Source organism: Microcebus murinus, chromosome 16, assembly GCF_040939455.1.
Source record: "Microcebus murinus isolate Inina chromosome 16, M.murinus_Inina_mat1.0, whole genome shotgun sequence".
NCBI lineage: Eukaryota > Metazoa > Chordata > Mammalia > Primates > Cheirogaleidae > Microcebus > Microcebus murinus.
In genome coordinates, this window is record NC_134119.1 from 1,373,240 (window position 1) to 1,391,903 (window position 18,664).

The 18,664-nt window shown below is 63.0% G+C and overlaps 2 protein-coding genes across 3 annotated transcripts; one reads left to right on the forward strand and one right to left on the reverse strand.

Annotated features, from left to right (window-relative positions):
• Positions 1 to 1,292: 1,292 nt before the first annotated feature.
• CABLES2 (Cdk5 and Abl enzyme substrate 2) lies at positions 1,293 to 16,904 on the forward strand. 2 transcript variants are annotated; one of them, XM_020282066.2, is made up of 10 exons: positions 1,293 to 1,641; positions 9,750 to 9,821; positions 9,934 to 10,026; positions 10,491 to 10,568; positions 11,592 to 11,700; positions 12,191 to 12,356; positions 12,660 to 12,763; positions 13,117 to 13,223; positions 14,063 to 14,267; positions 14,508 to 16,904. In XM_020282066.2, the coding sequence occupies exons 1-10, from the start codon at positions 1,298 to 1,300 to the stop codon at positions 14,646 to 14,648; spliced, it is 1,419 nt and encodes a 472-aa protein (XP_020137655.2). In that variant the 5' UTR covers positions 1,293 to 1,297; the 3' UTR covers positions 14,649 to 16,904. The 2 variants fall into 2 exon arrangements, with proteins under 2 accessions (XP_020137655.2, XP_075866931.1); XM_076010816.1 differs by lacking the exon at positions 14,508 to 16,904 and having other exon boundaries at positions 14,063 to 14,501.
• Positions 16,905 to 17,013: 109 nt separating this feature from the next.
• On the reverse strand, positions 17,014 to 18,431 carry RPS21 (ribosomal protein S21). Its single transcript, XM_012772910.3, has 6 exons — positions 18,276 to 18,431; positions 18,079 to 18,141; positions 17,846 to 17,909; positions 17,582 to 17,653; positions 17,157 to 17,212; positions 17,014 to 17,076 (listed from the first exon to the last, which is right to left on the reverse strand). Exons 2-6 carry the CDS (start codon positions 18,126 to 18,128, stop codon positions 17,067 to 17,069), a joined length of 252 nt encoding a protein of 83 aa, XP_012628364.1. The 5' UTR covers positions 18,129 to 18,141; positions 18,276 to 18,431; the 3' UTR covers positions 17,014 to 17,066.
• Positions 18,432 to 18,664: the final 233 nt, after the last annotated feature.

The following is an 18,664-nucleotide window of genomic DNA, read 5'->3' on the forward strand; positions in this document are numbered from 1 at the left end:
TCAGGCCTCCCTCAAGGAGCCCCCAGGTGCAAGGTCAGCACCCCCATCTTGCAGAGGGATCTACAGCCCCCAGCACTACCCGCCAAGTCAGCAGAGATGGTGCCGGTGACGCCCACGGAGGGGCCCTCGACGGGCAGCTCTCCTCCAGTCTCTCGGGAGCCCACTCCTGGGAGCGGCTGGCGGGACACAGGCAATCCCCACCTCACCCTTGGGCCCGCCCGAGTTCTCCCCGACTGCCCACCTTGCCCCAGGCCTGGCAGAGGCCACGAAGGGCAGAGGAGAGCGGGCGGGGCTGGGCGCTGGGTGAGCCCAGGCGAGGCGGGGAAGGGGCCTGGAGGTCAGGACCCCAGTGAGGTGGAGGGGCCCACTGCATATTATAGCTTGCCACAATATTCTGTCTCCCGCCACCAGCCAGCTCACCCACTTCCTTGCTGCTGGTCGTGCCGGACGCCCCCCAGGCGCCCCCAGGGCCAGGGCCTGCCCGCCCCCCCACCCCCACCCCACCAGGGCCTGCCCGCCCCCCCACCGGGCCCTGCACGGGAGAGGCGGGAGGGTAGTGGCTGCTTCCTGAAGGCGGAACGGGTCCCAGCCTGACGGCACCCTGGGGCCACGGTCACACAAGTAAACGCGGCCCAGGCTGGACAGGACAGGCAGGTGGACGCCGGGCCCCGCGCCCCCAGGCACGGCTGGGCCCTCCAGGCGCCGGGCAGGGCGGAAACCCAGGCCTGGGCACGCGCGGGCTCAAGGTCACTTTGCAGCCAGGGAGGCGCAGCACCGCCCGGGCCCCACCCCAGGCCGGCGCCTTCCGCCGCAGACCCCCGTGTCTCCGTCAGGGGGCGGCCAGGTGGCTCGGCGGCTCCTCCAGCCCGCCCCGCGCACGAGGCGCCGCCCAGACACCTGCACCGGGAAGCGCGCTGGGGCCTCGCCCACGCCGCCCGGGGCCGGAGCCCTAAATGCGCCTCGATGGAGGCTGCCGCGAACACCGCCGCCGAGCATGGGGAACAGGGGGCCCGCCTCGAACCCGGCCGCGGGGACTCGAACCCGCGGGGCGACGCGAGGCTCGCGGCTCCCTGGGGGAGAGCCCCAGCGGCTTCTAGGACCCAGGGGAGCGGCCGAGCACCGCGCCGCTCTGGCCAATGGGCGTGCGCGACAGCGATATATTTACATGTAGGCACGCAGCGACCAATGGGCGGTGGGCGTGAGGCCCGGGGCGGGCCGGGGCGGGCAGGCGGCGACCAATGGGCGGCGGGCGCGCGGCCGGGGCGGGCGCGCGCGCGGGCGGCGGGCGCAGTCGGAGATGGCCGCGGCCGCGGCGGGTGGAGCTCCGGGCCTGGCCCCCGGCCCCGCCAAGCCCCCGCCGCCCGCCGCCCCGGCCGCCCGGGCCCCGCCGCAGGCGCTGCGGAGGCGCGGGGACTCGCGGCGCCGCCAGGCCGCGCTCTTCTTCCTCAACAACATCTCCCTGGACGGGCGGCCCTCCAGCCTGGGCCCGGGAGGAGAGAAGCCCCCGCCGCCGCCCGCCGAGGCCCGCGAGCCGCCCGCGCCGCCGCCGCCCGAGCCGCCCGCCAGGGCCCCCGCGCCCCCGGGCCTGCTCAGCCCCACGCAGGCGCCCGCCGGCCTCGGCCTGGACGGGCAGCGCCAGAGGTGAGAGGGCCGGGGAGGGTCAGCCGGGGGCGCGGGGTCGGGCGGGGCCGCGGTTACCTGGGCTGCCTCAGTACAGAACCGGGAGTCAGGTGGCCTGGGGCTTTGCCAGCGCTGGACATGGGCTCAGGTGACCTGAGCCCCCATCAGCCCAGGACACGGGGGTCAGGGTGACCTGAGCCCCCATCAGCCCAGGACACGGGGGTCAGGGTGACCTGAGCCCCCATCAGCCCAGGACACGGGGGTCAGGGTGGCCTGGGCACCCATCAGCCCAGGACACGGGGGTCAGGGTGACCTGGGCCCCCATCAGCCCAGGACACGGGGGTCAGGGTGGCCTGGGCACCCATCAGCCCAGGACACGGGGGTCAGGGTGGCCTGGGCACCCATCAGCCCAGGACACGGGGGTCAGGGTGACCTGGGCCCCCATCAGCCCAGGACACGGGGGTCAGGGTGACCTGGGCCCCCATCAGCCCAGGACACGGGGGTCAGGGTGACCTGAGCCCCCATCAGCCCAGGACACGGGGGTCAGGGTGACCTGGGCCCCCATCAGCCCAGGACACGGGGGTCAGGGTGGCCTGGGCCCCTATCAGCCCAGGACACGGGGGTCAGGGTGGCCTGGGCACCCATCAGCCCAGGACACGGGGGTCAGGATGGCCTGGGCACCCATCAGCCCAGGACACGGGAGTCAGGGTGACCTGGAGGCCTTGTCAGCCCTGGACATGGAGTTGGGGCGATCTGGGACTCTGTCACAGGTTTTCTCAGGCCCTGTCGTCTCCAGACGTAGGGCTTGTGCTCCCTTAACCTGTCAACCCTGGATATGGGTCAGGGTCTTGTCCACCTGTCAGTCCCCTGGACGTGGGTTTTAGGGTCCATCTGCCCTTTTCGGTACCCCTGGACCCAGAGCCCTGTGGGCTCTAGACACACCCTCTCCCCAGTGCACTCCTCCCATTGCCCGGGACACAAGCACTCCCAGACATCCCTTGTGTCCCCTTGCGCTGAGTGGACCACTCCCTCCATGTCCACCTCCTCAGGACCCGGCATGTGGACCAGGGGTCCTTCCCGCACAGTGGCTGACATCTGTTCTCAGAGTCCTGCACTGCCAGACCTTCCACCCCTGGGCTGCTGGTCCCTGGTGCCCGTACCCTCCTGTCACCTCCCTGCTGACCCTCTGAGCTCAGTGTCCCTGGGCCTGTCACCTCCCAGGGCAGCAGTTACTCCACTGTCCTGAGTCCATTTCTAGGAACCCAGCCCTGAGCTGTCCTCCAGTCTGTGCCCCTGCCTGATGTCCTTCTCCCGGAGAGCACTGGCCCCAGCTGACCTTGGCTCCCTCCTCCCAGGCCCTGGGGACTAACTTCCTCCCCACCCAACAGCCCTCACCCCGAGGAGTGACAGCAGGCCTGGGCCTAAGAGCAGGCCTGGCTGCTTGTCATGGTCCCCTCCGGTGAGCCACCGGCTGTGGGTCAGTGTGTCTTCCGGGCAGCTCTTCCCTGAGGCCCTGTGCGCAGGAAGGGGTCAGGCCGGCATGGGTGGGCTGAGGCCCCGAGATGGCCACCGCCATTCTTGGGTTTCCAGAGGTGGCTCTTCTTACCTGGAGGTCACACGGGCTCCACTGGCCCTAGTGGCTCAGCACCCCAGCCCTCGGGCAGTCAAGGTGATGGGTTCCTGCAAGGTCTTGTGGCAGGGAAGGTTGAGTCCAGGGTAAGCACTCTGTCGTCACAGGCGCTGACGTCACACCCAGGTCTCTCTGAGCAGCCTGACGATGGGCTTTGCCTCCTGCGTCACCCCATACCCTGGGTGGAAGCGTCTCCGTCGTGGCCAGGCTGAGAGGTGCCCACCGCAGACAAGCCTAGCCTCTGCTCAGGGCGTGGTGAGAGGGGCTGGCTGGGGATCAGTGTGCCCCAATGGGGCAGCTGGGCACCATGCACTCGGCACGCCCAGCTCCTCGCAGGACGCAGGAGAGAGGGAACCGCGAGGCACGTTCCTGGCTGAGCAGCAGGGCTGTCGTGTGGGGCTCTGGAGGGAAAGTGGTGCACCTGCAGCCGGGCCAAGTGTCACACCTGTGGCTGGCATTTCTCTAACGCTCCTGCTGCTTGACACAGAACCACGCTTTCTTCCTGAGCCCTGCGTGTCAGTGCTGGGAACCGGGTGTGGTGCTGGGCACACGAGTGTCACTTTAGGTCCTCCTTCAGCAAAGAGTTTGTGTGCTCCTGTGTGCACCAGGCCCCGCGAGCAAAGATAAGCACTGGACCCATGGGGCCCCAGGGAGGAGGAGTTCAGGGAGCAGTGACACTGCAGGAAAGCCCTGTGACGCGGGACGCCCTCCTTAGTGATGGAGCTTGAGCCCTGCGTACTGTCCGTGTGTGGCACACGGCCTGCCCTGCATGGTTCCGAAGAGGGTGTGCAGTGGCCCAGCTCCCCTGGGCTAGGATGGGGTGCGATGTGGGCCGGAGTGCCCTTTGGTGTTCCTGCTGCACCCACCACGGTCCCTATCCCTCTACTCCGTGCTTGCCTGGGCCTGCACAGGGAGCCACCTCATGCCCTGCCCCTCCTTGGCCTTCAAGTGCCTGTCCAGATGTCCTTCCCGACCCCACAGCTGGGCCTGTCCTGGGGGGATCCCTCCTGGGTCTGCTGCTGAGCTCATGGTGCTAACCTTATGCCTAGGAGTCCCGGCCCTCCCCTGACAGATGGCAGCCCCAGGATGAAGACTGTCCCTTTCTGTGCTCGCTGGGCCTAGTGGTGAGCGAGGGAGGCATGGCTGGCCTTGCAAAGGAGGCTGCTGGCTGCTGACTCTAGAGTCTAGGGTCAGCTGGTTTTCAGGAGATGGAGAGAATTCCTGAGTCCTGGAGGTGGCCCCTAAGGTGTGTGTCATGAGAGTGGCGGGTGACTCGGGCTCTGGGAACGGACTAGGTTGGAAGCCCAGCTCCCCCATTCAGTGGCCCTTTGACGTCGCCCCTGAGCCTCCGTCTGCGCTGTGAAACGGGGTTCACACTGAGCACTACACCTGGGGTCAGGTGCGTGGCGAGGGCTCGGCGAGGTGCGTGGCCGTGTCAGGGCAAGGCGAGCGGGGCCGCTTGTTACAAGGCTGCGCAGGGAGCGCTCGCGTCTGTCCACAGTGGAGAGTTGGCATTTCGCACGGAGCCTGGGTCTGGCGTGGCGTTTGTACTAAGCCAGTGAGGGAATCACTGGAATCTGGTGTTCCTCACAGAACTGCCAACACGGTGTGTTTTCACGTTGACGTCGTGATCCCTTCACGCGCGAGAGCAAGCTGCATCTCCGGCCTCCCACGCCGGCCGGGAGCGGCGTCCCGGTGCTCTACCTGCAGCCGCCGCGTGCTGCACCTCCCCCGGCGTCACGCTGCCCTCGTCTCCCCAAAGGCCCTGTGTGGCTCTGCTGGGGCTGCCGTGACACGGTGCCACACACCTGGCGGCCCTCACCCTCAGCAGCTTACTCGCCCGGCGGTGGAGGCCAGAAGTCCGGCACCACGCCACGGTGGGCCGCGCTCCCTCCGGAGGCTGGGGTGTTCTTCCCTGTGCCTGTGCCTTGCGGGGTGTCCTCCTCACAGAAGGACACCGGTAGTGTCAGGGCCACCCTGTGACCTCGTCACAGTGTGGTCTTATCTGCCAAGATCCTGTTTCCAAGTAAGGTCCTGTTCACAGGTACGGGCCGTTAGGACTTCAGCGTGTCCTTTGGGGGGTGCAGTTCACCCACCACAGCCAGCGAGGGGAGGCCGTGTCCTCACACGCAGACAGCGTCCTGGGAACAAGCAGACCCGCAGGGCACCCGGTGAGGCGAGAGGCGCCGCTGTGCCGTCTGGGCGCAGAAGCCTCCCAAGGACGGGCCTGGGGTCGCGGCTGCACGGTCATCTCTCCAGCCCACACATGGCAGCAGCTCCTCCTCTGGGCCCTGGGCTTCCGATGGTGACGCGGTCTGCAGGCCTCAGAGAGGTGGCCCTTCCCCGGCCTTTCCTCGGCATTTCTTCAGTTACAAAGTAAACAGAGTTTATCAAACACTAGAAACAATATTTAACAGATAGCGACCTCTCTCCCATCTGATGCTCTGGGGCAAGACGGTGGCAGCAGCAGGCGTCGGCTGCGTGTTTTGCGCAGGGGCAGTTCTGAAAGGGGTGGGGTTGGGGGTCGGCTGAAATCCCTCTCGCAGTCTCCCAGCCCCAGACCCTTGTTCCCAAAGGTCAAACGCAGGCAGCTTCAGTCGCCACCCTGTGCAGGGAAGCCACCGGTAGACGCCATTGGTGTCACTTTGGCATGGCAGACAGGAGGGGCCTTCCCGGGCCTCGGGGACTTGCGCTTGCCCCGGCGTCCAGGAGGAGGGGTGTGTGTCTCTGAGGTAGCAGAAAGCCCCAACTTGGCTCCTTTTGGTTTTCCCTCCTGTCCTGGCACGCTTCAAATGGAGGTGTCGGCACACACGTGAAGAGGTGAAGTAGGTGAAACTTGAGCGCGCAGTGTGCCGCGTTTACCGGGCACACCCCGCGCAGCCACCCACCCGCTTGGGTCCCAGAGCAGCTTCCCAGCCCCCCTCGTGCCCCTCCTCTCCGCTCCCCACACCGCCACCGACTTGTGCCACCGCACAGTGTGTCCCCTGCGTCTGGCTGCTCTCACCCTGTGGCCTGCCCCCGTGTCCAGCCTCCTGCTGGCCGCACACACGCCGCTCCACGGACACAGCTGCACATGTCCGTGTCTGCCTGACACACGGATGCCAGACTCCGTGGAGTCCGGGTGGGCACGCGATCCACCTCCGGAGTCCAGCCTGCCCTCCACAGCGGCCAACGCCGACCTGGCCCCGATCGGTCCCTGCTCGCTAGTGTCCACCTCGTCCCCGGTGGCCGCCCTGCTGGGGGACGTCTGACGCCACGACGGTCCTGCGCCTGGGAGGGGTGCCGCCTCCTCCCTCACACCAGCTCCGTGGAGCGGGGAGAGGATGGGGGCTGCCGGCGTCCTCCTGACCTGGTCACCTGGCCCTGGCCCCCGTGCTCCGGCGCCTTCTCCAGCACTGCTGGGCTCTCTGGACTCAAAGCCAAAAAGCGTGACCTGGCATGGGGCCAGGTTCCGGAACCGGCACCTGAGGAGGCATCGCCCGAGTGGCCTTTATTCAAGCTGCCACTGGCCGGGCAGGTGGCGGCTGGGGACCGCCAGGGCCCTGACCCTCCACCTGGGCTCAGTCCCCGCTCCCCCCCTTACCAGCCGCCTCATGCCAGGCAAGTTGCTGAGTGGCTGTGTGCCTCAGTTTCCCCACCTATAAACTGAGGGTAAGAGTGAGTACTGCCTACCTCCCAGCATCGTGAGGGCTGCATTTCAAATAAAATGCTCACAAAGAAGGAAAGAGGGAAGAAAACCACACAGAAAAAGATCTGCAGAGCCCACTGGGAACAGATTTTAAAAGCTTGGCGAGAAGAAACGTGTCGTCCCCACAGAAACCAGGAAATAACTACGAGGCGCACGGGGACAGCAGAGGTCAGCAGGGAGCCCACGGGGCCACCGGGGAGCCTGAGTGCCGTGGTGCTGCCAGACTGGCCGCCAGGGGCCCCGCAAATGGCACCACCTGGGTAATTACTGGGAAATGAGCCTCCAGCAAGGCATTGGGCCGGCCCAGGACGCCTCTGGGGACAGTCCCAGCTCAGCTGGCTGCATTCCCAGGGCAGGCCCTGCACACCCAGCTCTGCGGACACGTCCCTCAGCCTGCCGCTGAGCCCGGACCCCACGCCCTCGGCCCCCCGCCCCTGCCAGCCCCGGCCCCACCACTAGCAGGGAAGGCGGACGCACAGCCCTGGGGAGACACTCCTGGCCGCTCCCAGATTTTCTGTTTCCAGTTTGTTTTCAATGAGCTCCTGTTGCCTTTGTCATTCAAAAGACTAAATTTCTCGTAAGGTCTAAACTTTGAGAGTAGAGATCACACTTGGTGTCCACATAGCCATTGTTTCCCCCATCAGTGCCGTGTTCGTAAGCGACTGAGGTGCTCAACGCTGTGATAAACATGTGAGTGTTCTGAGCACGTTTAAGCAACCGTGTCGCCGGGTCAAGTGTATGAAATGCATTTTCGACTTCATATTTTCAACTCACAATGGGTTTACCAGGCCGTGGCCATCTGTAAATACTGAGAGCGTGGATCTCGGCATCTGGGCACCAGCCTAGACGCCACCGTGGGCAGTGAAGTGCTGGCTGGAGGTGGCTAACGCGTGACAGTGGCTGTCCGCACCACAGCCCAGCTCCTTGAGACCAACACGGGCTCTCGGTGGGAGGCTCCTGGCCAGGGCACGCTGTGGGGAGCTGGACTCCAGGCCAGCTCCGCTAGGGAGGTGGCCTCATGTGCAAACCAGGGGTGCTGCTGGGGGCAAGGCCCAGGAGATGCTGCTAGGAGGGTGCAGGCCCGGCGCCCGGCAGGGTGTGAAAAGTGGCCCCTCATCAGTGAACCTTCCCCAGGAACCTGGGTGTGATAAAATGGCCGCTGTCGACAGACTGGGCTCACAGCACACCACTGCCCCGTGCCGAGCAGGGGTCCGTGTTGCTTTGGCTGATAAACCACCCTGTGTCCCCGCGGGCAGCCCCGGCATGACCCTGCTGTGCTGGTGAGGCTCGGGGAGCCCCAGGAGCTGCCCTGGGTCACACAGCCCAGACACAGAGACGGTGTTACGAAGGCCACGTCTCTGAATTCCATGTTGGCATCTCTTCCAGAACTTCCCGGTCCACTCTACCTGCCTGGAACTTTCTCTCCCAAGTTCCAACAAGGGTCTTTGCCTCTCTTGCTCACCTCATCCCTCCCCTCCCTTTGTCTTGGGCTTATCTGCGGCTGCCACCAGGGCCCCAGGGAGCTTCCTTGACCATGAAGTGTACCCTGCAGTGCCCTCTGCCCCATCAGGCGGTGGGAAGTTTGAGCAATGTAGGGCCCAGAACACACCACGGGGCATGTCCAGCACTCAGCACGTGCTTCCTGGAAGTGAGTCACCTCAGCTACCGTAGTTATCACCATCATCATCACTGTCGCTGCCATCGTCACTGTCATTGTGATTTGGGTGGTTTTCCTAAACCTGCAATGTAGCCTGAACTGGTATTCGGCCTTATCTCATAAGCTGCATTTTGGGGACGCCGTGGGTGCCCAAACGTGTACATTCGTGGCTCCTGGCACACGGAAAAGAACAAAGCTTTAGAGTCCCAGACAGACCTGAGTCCAAGTCCCCGCTTTGCCTTCGTAGCCCAGCGGCCTTGAGAACTGCTGAACCACTTTGAGTCTCTCCGCCGGGAGTGGCGGGCCTCGGGCTGGTCCCAAGGGCGTCTTCAGGAAGTCAGCTGTGCAGTCGGTCAGGCAGCAAATCTCCAACTCAACTTGCTGCTGTGAAAAGTGCCTGGGAGGTTCCTGAGGTCCAGACAGGAGCGTCAGGCTCCAGGGACACAGCTGTGGGCAGTCCCTTGAGGGCCCTTGCTCTGAAAGGGGAGGCAGACAGCAAGGGACAGTGAGGCAAGGACGCCTCCTTGCATGAGTGACCAGTGCCTTGAGCAGGCCACATGGTCACAGGATACCAAGGGTCCGGGCGGCCTTCCTGATGGGGCAGCACATGGGCGGAAACCTGCAGCCCAGAAGCAGGCAGCGTCCGGAAGGGCTGGAGAAGGATGTGCCAGACCAAGGAACAGCCTCTGAGAAGGGCCTGAGGCGGGAGGTGCGTGGCTCACAGAGGGACGGAGGGCAGCGGGCCAGTGGCCTGTCGGCAAGGGGCTTGCGCCGTGCACACCTCCCCCGTCTGGGCTGCAGCGTGCCCGGGGCCTGCATTGGAGAGGGACGGGCGCCCCAGCCGTGGGCGAGGCCGGGTGCTGATGAGCCCACTGAACCCAGCAGGGTGTTCCTTGGGGCCAGGTGCCCCTCAGCAGGCAGGGAAGGTTGGCATGGCACGTCCTGAGGAGTCTGCCCTGCAGAGATTCTGGTCCCAGAGAGGAGGACGGTGCCTCCAAAACAGGCAGGAGGCTCCAGGTGGGAAGGCCACCGCCTCCTCACGCCTCAGTCTTTAGTGCAGTCTCTGGAAGCCTCTTAGCCATAGCGCGTGGCCGGAGAGCAGCCAGCAGCACTGGGTCCACACCTGTCCTAAGGCGTCGGTGTCGTCCCTACAGGAGGCGAGTCACCTCCCAGCGCTGCTCCCTCGAGTTTCTGGAAGATGCGGTGGGATGCGCCTCAGTACAGAGGTATGTGCCCGCCCGCCCAGGCTCCAAGGCCCTGCGTGGGCCACCACCGACCCTTGCGGGGCGGAGAACGGGTCCTGGGTGGGAAAGAGTGACCTGTTTTCTTACCATGCAGAACCAAACACACCTCCGGGTCCCCAAGACACAAAGGCCTGAAGAAGACGCACTTCATCAAGAACATGCGGCAGTACGACACCAGGAACAGCAGGTGCCGGGGGCAGCCCCGGGCTGGGTCCCTGAGCCCGTCGGGGTGGGGCTGGGATCCTGCCCTGGTCGGCCACGTCAGCTGCCCCCAGCTCACAGGCCCCCACCTGGCCGGTGCCCCAGGCCCCTCTAGCAACAGACCCTCCCCCATCACGCCTTCCTCCGTGTAACCGAGCTCCGCCGGTCCCTGGCGTGTGCATGGCGGGCCCGCCCTCCTGGATCCCAGGAGGTGAGGAACCACCTGTGGACTAGTAGGAGCTCTAGTAGGAGCACTAGTAGGAGCTCTAGTAGGAGCACTGTCGCAAAGGAAAACTGGAAACACAGAGACGGGTTTAGCTGTGAGATGTGTCCAGGGAGCAGGGCTTGGTTTTATTTGGGAGAACGAAGGGGAGGTCGAACCAGAAACCAAAGTGGGTCCCAGAACGGCAGCTGGCACCCAGGCCCACCCTGCTCCTGCCCCCTCCACAGGATCGTGCTCATCTGTGCCAAGCGATCGCTGTGTGCGGCCTTCTCGGTCCTGCCCTACGGAGAGGGCCTGCGGATCAGGTGAGCAGTCCCAGGGCGCCCCAGACCCCACTGCCTCCCACAGGAACACGCCTAGCCCGGCGTGTCGGCTTCCGCCAGAGCTCCTCGGGAACTCGGAATGGCCACTTGGGTCCTTGCTGTCCCGCAGGGGCCGTGGCTTCTGTTCGGGCCACGCATACACAGCTTGCCCAGGATGTCCATCCCCTTGTGGACGCAGCCACGCATCATTACAACCAGCCCGGGCACTTGTGCGTGATTCGGGAAGAAGGAAATGGCTGTTGGGTGGTGACAGCACTATGTGTGACCCTGGCATAAAAATAGTGACAGAGGCCAGGCACAGTGGCTCCTGCCTGTAATCCTAGCACTCTGGGAGGCCGAGGCGGGTGGATTGCTCAAGGTCAGGAGTTCGAAACTAGCCTGAGCAAGAGCGAGACCCCGTCTCTACTATAAATAGAAAGAAATTAATTGGCCAACTAATATATATAGAAAAAATTAGGCGGGCATGGTGGTGCATGCCTTTAGTCCCAGCTACTGGGGAGGCTGAGGCAGGAGGATCGCTTGAGCCCAGGAGTGTGAGGTTGCTGTGAGCTAGGCTGACACCACAGCACTCACTCTAGCCTGGGCAACAAAGTGAGACTCCGTCTCAAAAAAAAAAAAAAATAGTGACAGAGAACCCTGACCTGTGAGGGCCACAGCCAGGTCCCAGGGTCTGAGCCGAGCCGCTGAGGTGTGTGACCGCAGGGTGAAGGGTCACCCACTCCTGGTACGCAAGCTTGGGCAAAGTGGAGGGAGGTGCTGCCACCGCCCAGGGCGTTTTGGCAGGTGGCGTCTGTCACCATGGAGGGGCTCAAGGACACCCCTGACAACAAAGGTGCTCCGTGGTGTGCGTCTTCCGGTCACGTCCATTCTGCTCTTCCCGCGAGGGGTCGTGTGGATACCGCTGTGGCAAGTGCTCTGCACAGGCAGGCTGAGCGGCGGCGGCACCCTGGGGCTGAGCGGCTGCCCGCCAGCAGCAGGGCTGAGCCCCCTCCCCGTGCATCACAGCGACCTGAGGCTGGACGTCCAGAAGCAGCGGCACCCGTCTGGCGGCACTTCCGTTTCCCCCGAGATGGTCTTTGAGTTGGAAGGCGTTGAGCTGGGAGCGGATGGCAAGGCAAGTGTCCGCGGCCGCTGGCGCCCACAGGCACCCGTGGAGTTGAGCGGGAAGGCTGCAAAGCATGGGCATGGGTGGTCGGGCCCAGTGGCCCCGTGAGCGCAGCCCTCACGCCTGGGGCCGCTCCCCTCACGGCCGTACCGAGAACGGCCGCGTGTGAGCTGCACGTGGCCACAGCTGGCAGCTCGGGCACCTCACCCCGTCTGTGCAGGGCTCTGAGGTCGGGTCTGCAGAGCAGCGAGAACGCCTGGTGCTGCAGAGCCCAGACAAAGCGTGGTAAAGGTGGTGTTCTGGAATGTTCTTGTTACGTGAGTGTCAATCTCAAGGGCTGCCTCAGTGGCCTTGCCTGAGTTGTGCGTGTTCATTTCCCACGCAGGGCCCAGTGCGTTCGTGTCTGCGCCTTGCGCAGTGGGCGGCTGGGCAGATGGGGCTCACTCTGAGCTCCAGTCTTGGGAAACAGGACTGAGCCCCAGCACACTTGCCTCTGCAGGTCGTGTCTTACGCAAAGTTCCTGTACCCGACCAACGCCCTGGTTGCACACAAGAGTGACGGCCACGGACCACCGCCCCCCCCTCGGCCCAGCGTCTCCCGGGCTCTGCCGGGCTCCAGACACAAACCTGTCCCCGCCAAGTCGGCGCCAGCAGGCACAGAGCTAGGTAGCCGCGTGCCTTGACCTCAGCACAGGGACGGCTGCGTGGCAGGCAGACAGACCCTGGGGCAGACAGAACCGGGGCCCCAGGCTGTGGAGAGGAGCCATCCAGAGGTGGCTCCAGGGAGGCCCCTGCCCCTCAGGACTCCCTTTCTTCACCCCAAGCCCTGGGCCCTTGGGAGGGAGGGGGCCGTGGCTGGGGGCCCCCCTCCCGGACCCCAGGAAACCCCCTTGTCCGCCCACCATCCCTCAGGGTGGACAGAAGCTCCACTAGAGGCACCGTTGGGTCAGGGGCTGCCTCTGCTTACAGGGAGCGATGTGGGGGACGCCCCGGAGTACAACCCCGACCTCCTGGACGACCCGCAGTGGCCCTGCGGCAAGCACAAGCGGGTCCTTATCTTCGCGTCGTACATGGTGAGCACCCTGCGCCAGGGCCTGTGCACTCGCAGGCTGTGGGCACTTGTCCCCAGCACCCAGGAGCCCAGACATCAGCAGCCACAGGCCATAGCAGGGCAGGCTAGTGGTGCCGGCCACGCCCTGGAGTCAGCCCTGGCCCTCCAGCCCTCAGTGCTTGGAGCCAGGTTCCCTCACTGGGGTCACACAGCTCTGGTGCCATTTTCTACTCACAGAGGCTCAGGTGCCTCTGAAGTTGCTCCAAATTCACATTTGCAAACCCAGGTCACGTGAAACCCACCCAGGTGGTGGGACCGCAGGTGGGCCCCGGGGCGGGCAAGAGGCCGGCCTAGCCTGCCGCGTCTTTATTGCAGACCACGGTGATAGAATACGTGAAGCCCTCAGACCTCAAGAAGGACATGAACGAGACCTTCAGAGAGAAGTTCCCGCACATCAAACTGACGCTGAGCAAGATCAGGAGGTGAGGACAGCGGGGCTGCCCTGAGCCCGCGCTCCCAGCCCTTCACCCCTTCCCCCCTCCTGGAGGCCTTGTCAGCCCCTCTCCAGCCCTTCCTCACCTGCAGCCGCCCCTGCACCCCACCCACCTCACCTCCCCACTCACCTCCCCACCCGCCTGGCCTCACCTCTGCAGACCCTCGGAGCAGCCCAGGATCTTTTTAAAGTCCTAGTCCAGCACGTCCCTCTGGTGCTCAGGCCCTCCTAGCCTGTGCCACTTTGTTCAGAGTGGACGCCACAGCTCTTCGTGTGGCCCAGAAATCCCCGTGCTACATGCCAGGGACATTCCAGGGCCACCCCAGCTGTCCCTCTGCTTTCATAACACACATGCCATGGTCGCTGCCACAATCCCCACATGGGCCCCGCTGTGAGGACGTGGCAGAGCTGCCCTGAGCCTGGGGCCCGCCCTGCGCCCAGCCCAGTGCCTGGGGACCTGCCTTTCCTCCTGTGGCGCCACCATTCCCCTGCCTCCCTTCTGTCTCTTCCTAAAACCGCCCCTTGCCAGAGGTCCCTCCCACCTTACTACCTACCCCACCACTGCCAAGTAGGGTCTGTCCTCTGTGGCCCCAACCGTGAGGACAGTGCGGGCCACCCACACCACACCAGTGCGAGCAGGTGGAGGCTGAGACCCCGCCTGCCCCATGCCCATGCAGCCGTGTGCCCCGGCGCGGGCCGTTCCCTGGAGGACGTGGCACCTTTTCTAGTGGCCCAAAGGCACCTTGCCCAAGCCTGGGAGGGTCCCTGCTGCTCTGCCCCAGCCAGAGCCTTGCCCCTCGAGGACTTGGCTCCTGTCTCCACCCGCAGTTTAAAGCGGGAGATGCGGAACCTCTCCGAGGAGTGCAGCCTGGAGCCCGTGACCGTGTCAATGGCCTACGTGTACTTCGAGAAGCTGGTCCTGCAGGGCAAGCTGCACAAGCAGAACCGCAAGCTGTGCGCCGGGGCCTGCGTGCTGCTGGCCGCCAAGATCAGCAGCGACCTCCGCAGGAATGAAGTGAAGCAGCTCATCGACGTGAGTACAGGCTCTGCTCCGGCCGGGCTGCCACGGGCACCTCTCAGCCCAGCCTCAAGGGCCTCGAGGGGCAAGGCACAGGCCAGAGGGGGCCATCTACTCGTCTCATTAACATCTGTCCAGGGCTACTGCCCGCTGTCAGGCCGGCCGGGCATCCACGCCCAGAACCCACTGACTTAGCGGGAAACTCGGAAGAGGGAAGGGACCCCTCCTGTTTTAACCTTTCTCTCTTCACTGCAGAAGTTAGAAGAAAGATTTCGATTCAACAGGCGAGACCTGATTGGGTTTGAGTTCACAGTGCTCGTGGCTTTGGAACTTGCCCTGTACCTTCCCGAGAACCAAGTGTTACCTCATTACCGACGCCTCACCCAGCAGTCCTAGCCCAGGCCCAGTGGGGGCGTTCCCATGCGCGAGGGCGCATCTGCTGGCCCGAGGTGACCCGGGCACTGAAGCCCCCAAGTGTCACCAGCCTTTTCTGCACCCGCCCAGCAGGGACACGCCTGCCCTCCGGCTGGTACAGCTCTTGTTTCTTTGCACTGTTTCCTTGGAAAGGGTCACTGCTTTCATTCCAAAGTGCAACACGCCTCTGAGAGTCTCTCTCAGAATATTCCTGGAGTTTTACATGAACTAAATGTGCAGTTTTGTCACTGTTCCTTTTTTTCCATGTGCCCAAGACCAGTCTGGCACCAGGGCCTCCAGTTTACATCCCGACTTTGCAGGACTTGTGTCCCCCGGGCCTTCTGCCAAACCTTCGCAGCCCCCGGGCTAGCACCAGGGGGAGGTCTGGGTTTCTGGACCTCACTGAACGCGCTGAAATTGCTGTTTAACTTAAGCGTTCATCGTGGGTATTCTGATTGTTCAAAGAAAGAGATGCAGCACCACAGACTCCCCAACAGCCACCACGCTGCTGGCCCTGCCCCCTCAAGCAAAGCCACTGCAGAGCTTTCTCCACCTGCCTTGCCCATGTCGGCAGGTAGAGCTTTTGGTGTCAGACTTGTTCTGATCTCATTTTGGACTCTCGGACCTCTGCTGAAGCATCACGTCACTGTGAAATCCTGATGCCCTGTGTGGTACACCGGGAGGGCTCAGCCGACCCTCACCTGTGCCAGGGAAACCCATTACCTGTGACACTCTGGGCCTTCAGGACAACTGCTGATTGCTGGCTCTAGACTCTTGATTTTCCTAAGCAATATTGTGTCGGAGAAAAATAACGTATTTATTATAATTTAGGATTTGGTTTTGAGGGCCTTCTTTTTTTTAAGGTTAACAAAAACTGGTTAAATGAGGTCTGAAGCTGACTTGAAAAAACACTTGACCCTCCACTGGTCAGTGTCAGGACCTCTCTCCCTAGGCAGGAAGTGGATGCTGCTCTACCAGCTCAGCCAGGGCAGCCCACTGAGCCAAGCAGAGGTCGCTGTCACTGCGGTGCAGGTCTGTGCCCACAGCTCTGTAGGACCCCTCTTCAGCTCCCCCAGGTTTGTCTCAAGTCCTTGCACAGTGAGTTTTGCACGGTCCAGTTCTCCAGCTAGCTCCCCTGCCAGAAACTCTGAATAACCAAGGACTTTTGAGTTTTCCTTCATAGCTCAGCTGGTCTCAAAAATGGCCACCAAGCCATCTTTCCTGTTATCTTACCAACCTGCCTGTCACGGGCCAGGGAGGGGGGCTCTGGGGTGACCCCCACCTCTACCCCATCAATACCTTACACTGTTTATGTGGACTGGTGCTTCTGTGGAAAGGATGACAGTTCTGCTCCTCGCAGAACTCAGGCCACCAGCAGCTCCACCAGATAGCTCCCAATAGAGGTACCAGACAGCTGCCTACCCACCCAGCCCTCTCTTCCCATTGCTGTAGCCACTCGCTGGGACCCTGAGAACTAGTATCTTACAAGGGACCGGTGCCTGAGAAGACTGCAGGATGGGTACAGGCTCTCTTCTAATAAGCACCCTGTCCTCAGGCCAAGGATCCCCTTAAACCCAAGGTGCACCCAGGAGGAAAGGACGTGACTGGGCAGCTGCTATGCCAGGTAGAATGCTGGGCCTAAGCCCCAGGCAACTTTCCTCTGAAAAGCAACCTCTCCTGCCACCAAGATACCACCTGGAGGGCACCTGCATGGCATGAACACCATAAGGGACTGACTCCTAAAATACTCATTCAGGTTTACAACCTATAAGGGACACATCTCCATGGGACTTTCTATACAGACAATAACAAGAAAGGGGCCAATAAGCACAGTAATTTAAGTTTGTAGATTTATGTAGCGAGGTTAAGTCGTTTTACCAACCAGTCTATTTGAAGCCCTCCCCTTCAGTTATGTCCTTTTTAAAGCTGCCACTGGATGGTATTCAAGAATTACTGCAACAAAGCCAAGAGTTAAACCAAACAAAGCATGAGCCTGTCACCCTCTAGAACAATGGCAGGTATCTGAGCTGTGTCAAAGGTGTTCAGCTGGGCTACGACCAAATGAAACCAAACCTGGTGCCACTTCCTCAGCACCTGGTGGCAGTCATGGATGTAAATGTGTGAAGTGAACATCTGACCTCAGAATGTTTGTCATGGATGTTTTTAAATGGATAATGTATTTGTGTTTTAAAGTAAACCCTGGTTTTGCAACATACTTTATAACTTGTCTCCTTTTATCGCACTGGACTCTATCCCATCCTTACCAACCACTCACAGCAAGTGTCAGCCCTGTTCCCAACACAGGCCAAACAAGCACGTCTACAGGCACAGAATGAACTGGCACAAGTGGGTTTTCACTATTTATTTATGGTATATTTTCCACATCTGTGATTCTCTCAGTCAGAAATTCCTAGAATGAGAAAAGGACGTTAAAACCATGTCTCTGGAAAAGTCCCACTCTGCCCAAACGTAAGACGCCCCTGCTCTTACTTTGAAACAATGCCGTCGGCCTTGGCCAATCGGAGAATGGAATCATCTGACTCACCCTTTGAAAGAAAAAAGCACACTGAATATTCTTGCAGCTGCCTGGAACGGCAGGTCAGCAGCACTGCCCACCCCATGCTCCCCCGCACTGGAATGGTGGGCACTCTCTCCCAGTCACGGCCTCAAGCCTCACTGTACAGGGAACGGGGCTCCTAGCTCGGTTTCTTCCTGGGTCCCCGAGCACCCCTTTCCTGCCCCCAGGAAGGAGACAGACGCTACAGTCCACAGGGCTCAGATCTACTCTGCCAACAAATCTACACAGGCTCGAGGAAAGGTAGGAAGGCACCGTTACACGCTCAAATGCCCAGGCCCAAGTCCACAATGTTCCCAGGTGCAGAGCCACGTGATAAACAAAGCCCAGGGACGCTCACCATCCTGCGAATGGCCCCACAGATGGCATAGGTTTTAAATTGGCCGTTGAATCTGCCTGTAACCTTGTCGACCTATAAACAAAAGGATTCACAAAACCACTCTGTAAGTAACTTTAAATCTGACCTGGAGTTTGGAAAACACCAACCTTGAAAAGCCAGCCCATACCTGCACCTTCCCCCCTCCCCAGTGGTCACTCCCCAGGGGCACAACCTTCCTGTCACTGGCACCCATGCACCTTCCCGCGGCCTGGGCTCCCGCCTCACCTCAGCCACGTTCATCTGGATGGACGCGTGGTCCTTGGCACCGATGATGCGGTTGCTGGCGGAGCTGTGGAGGGAGGGGGCACCGTGAGCGGATGGGGAGTGGGCCTGGGGGCGTAGGGGAGGCGAGGGGACGGGGCGGTGGGGCAGGGAGAAGGAACCTGGGGCGGTGGGGGCAGGGAGAGGGGACTGGGGGGAGCGGGTGGCAGAGCGCGACGGGCGGGTGGGGCGCTCACCATTTCCGCGGCACGTACAGGTCCACGAACTCGCCGGCGTCGTTCTGCATGTCAAGGCCGCGCCTAAGGAATGACCACGCGGCGCGTGAGGGCGGCAGGGCCCGCGCCCCTGCTCCCCGCGCGAGCCCACCCGGCCCCCGCGCCGCCCCGCCCGGCCCCGGCCAGCCCCGAGCCGGAGCCCGCGCCGCGCGGCCCACCTGCTGCCACCACGACGTGCGCGAGCAGAGAAAGGAAGCGGCCTGGCTTCCCGGCAGCGATATCGGCGGGAGGGGCGTGGCCGATCCGAGTGCTTCCGGGTCACACCGCCGCGGCGAGTCTGCGCGGTACGTCCCCGCCCGGCGCCGTCCTGACGCGCTTTCCGTTTCCGCTTCCGTGTCAGCTTCGGCCGGCGGAGTCCCGGGTCAGAGGCCGCGGAGCCGGCGAGCAGTGCGGGCCCGTTCCGTACCTGGGACGCGCCCGGCGGCACCGGCTCCCGGAGGGCGCGAGTAGGCAGCGGGGGCCGCTGTCCTGTCGCCTGCTGCCGCAATGTCCCCGGCCCTAGGGGCGAGCGCGTGGGCACCGGCCCCGCTGGAAAAGCCCCTGAGCG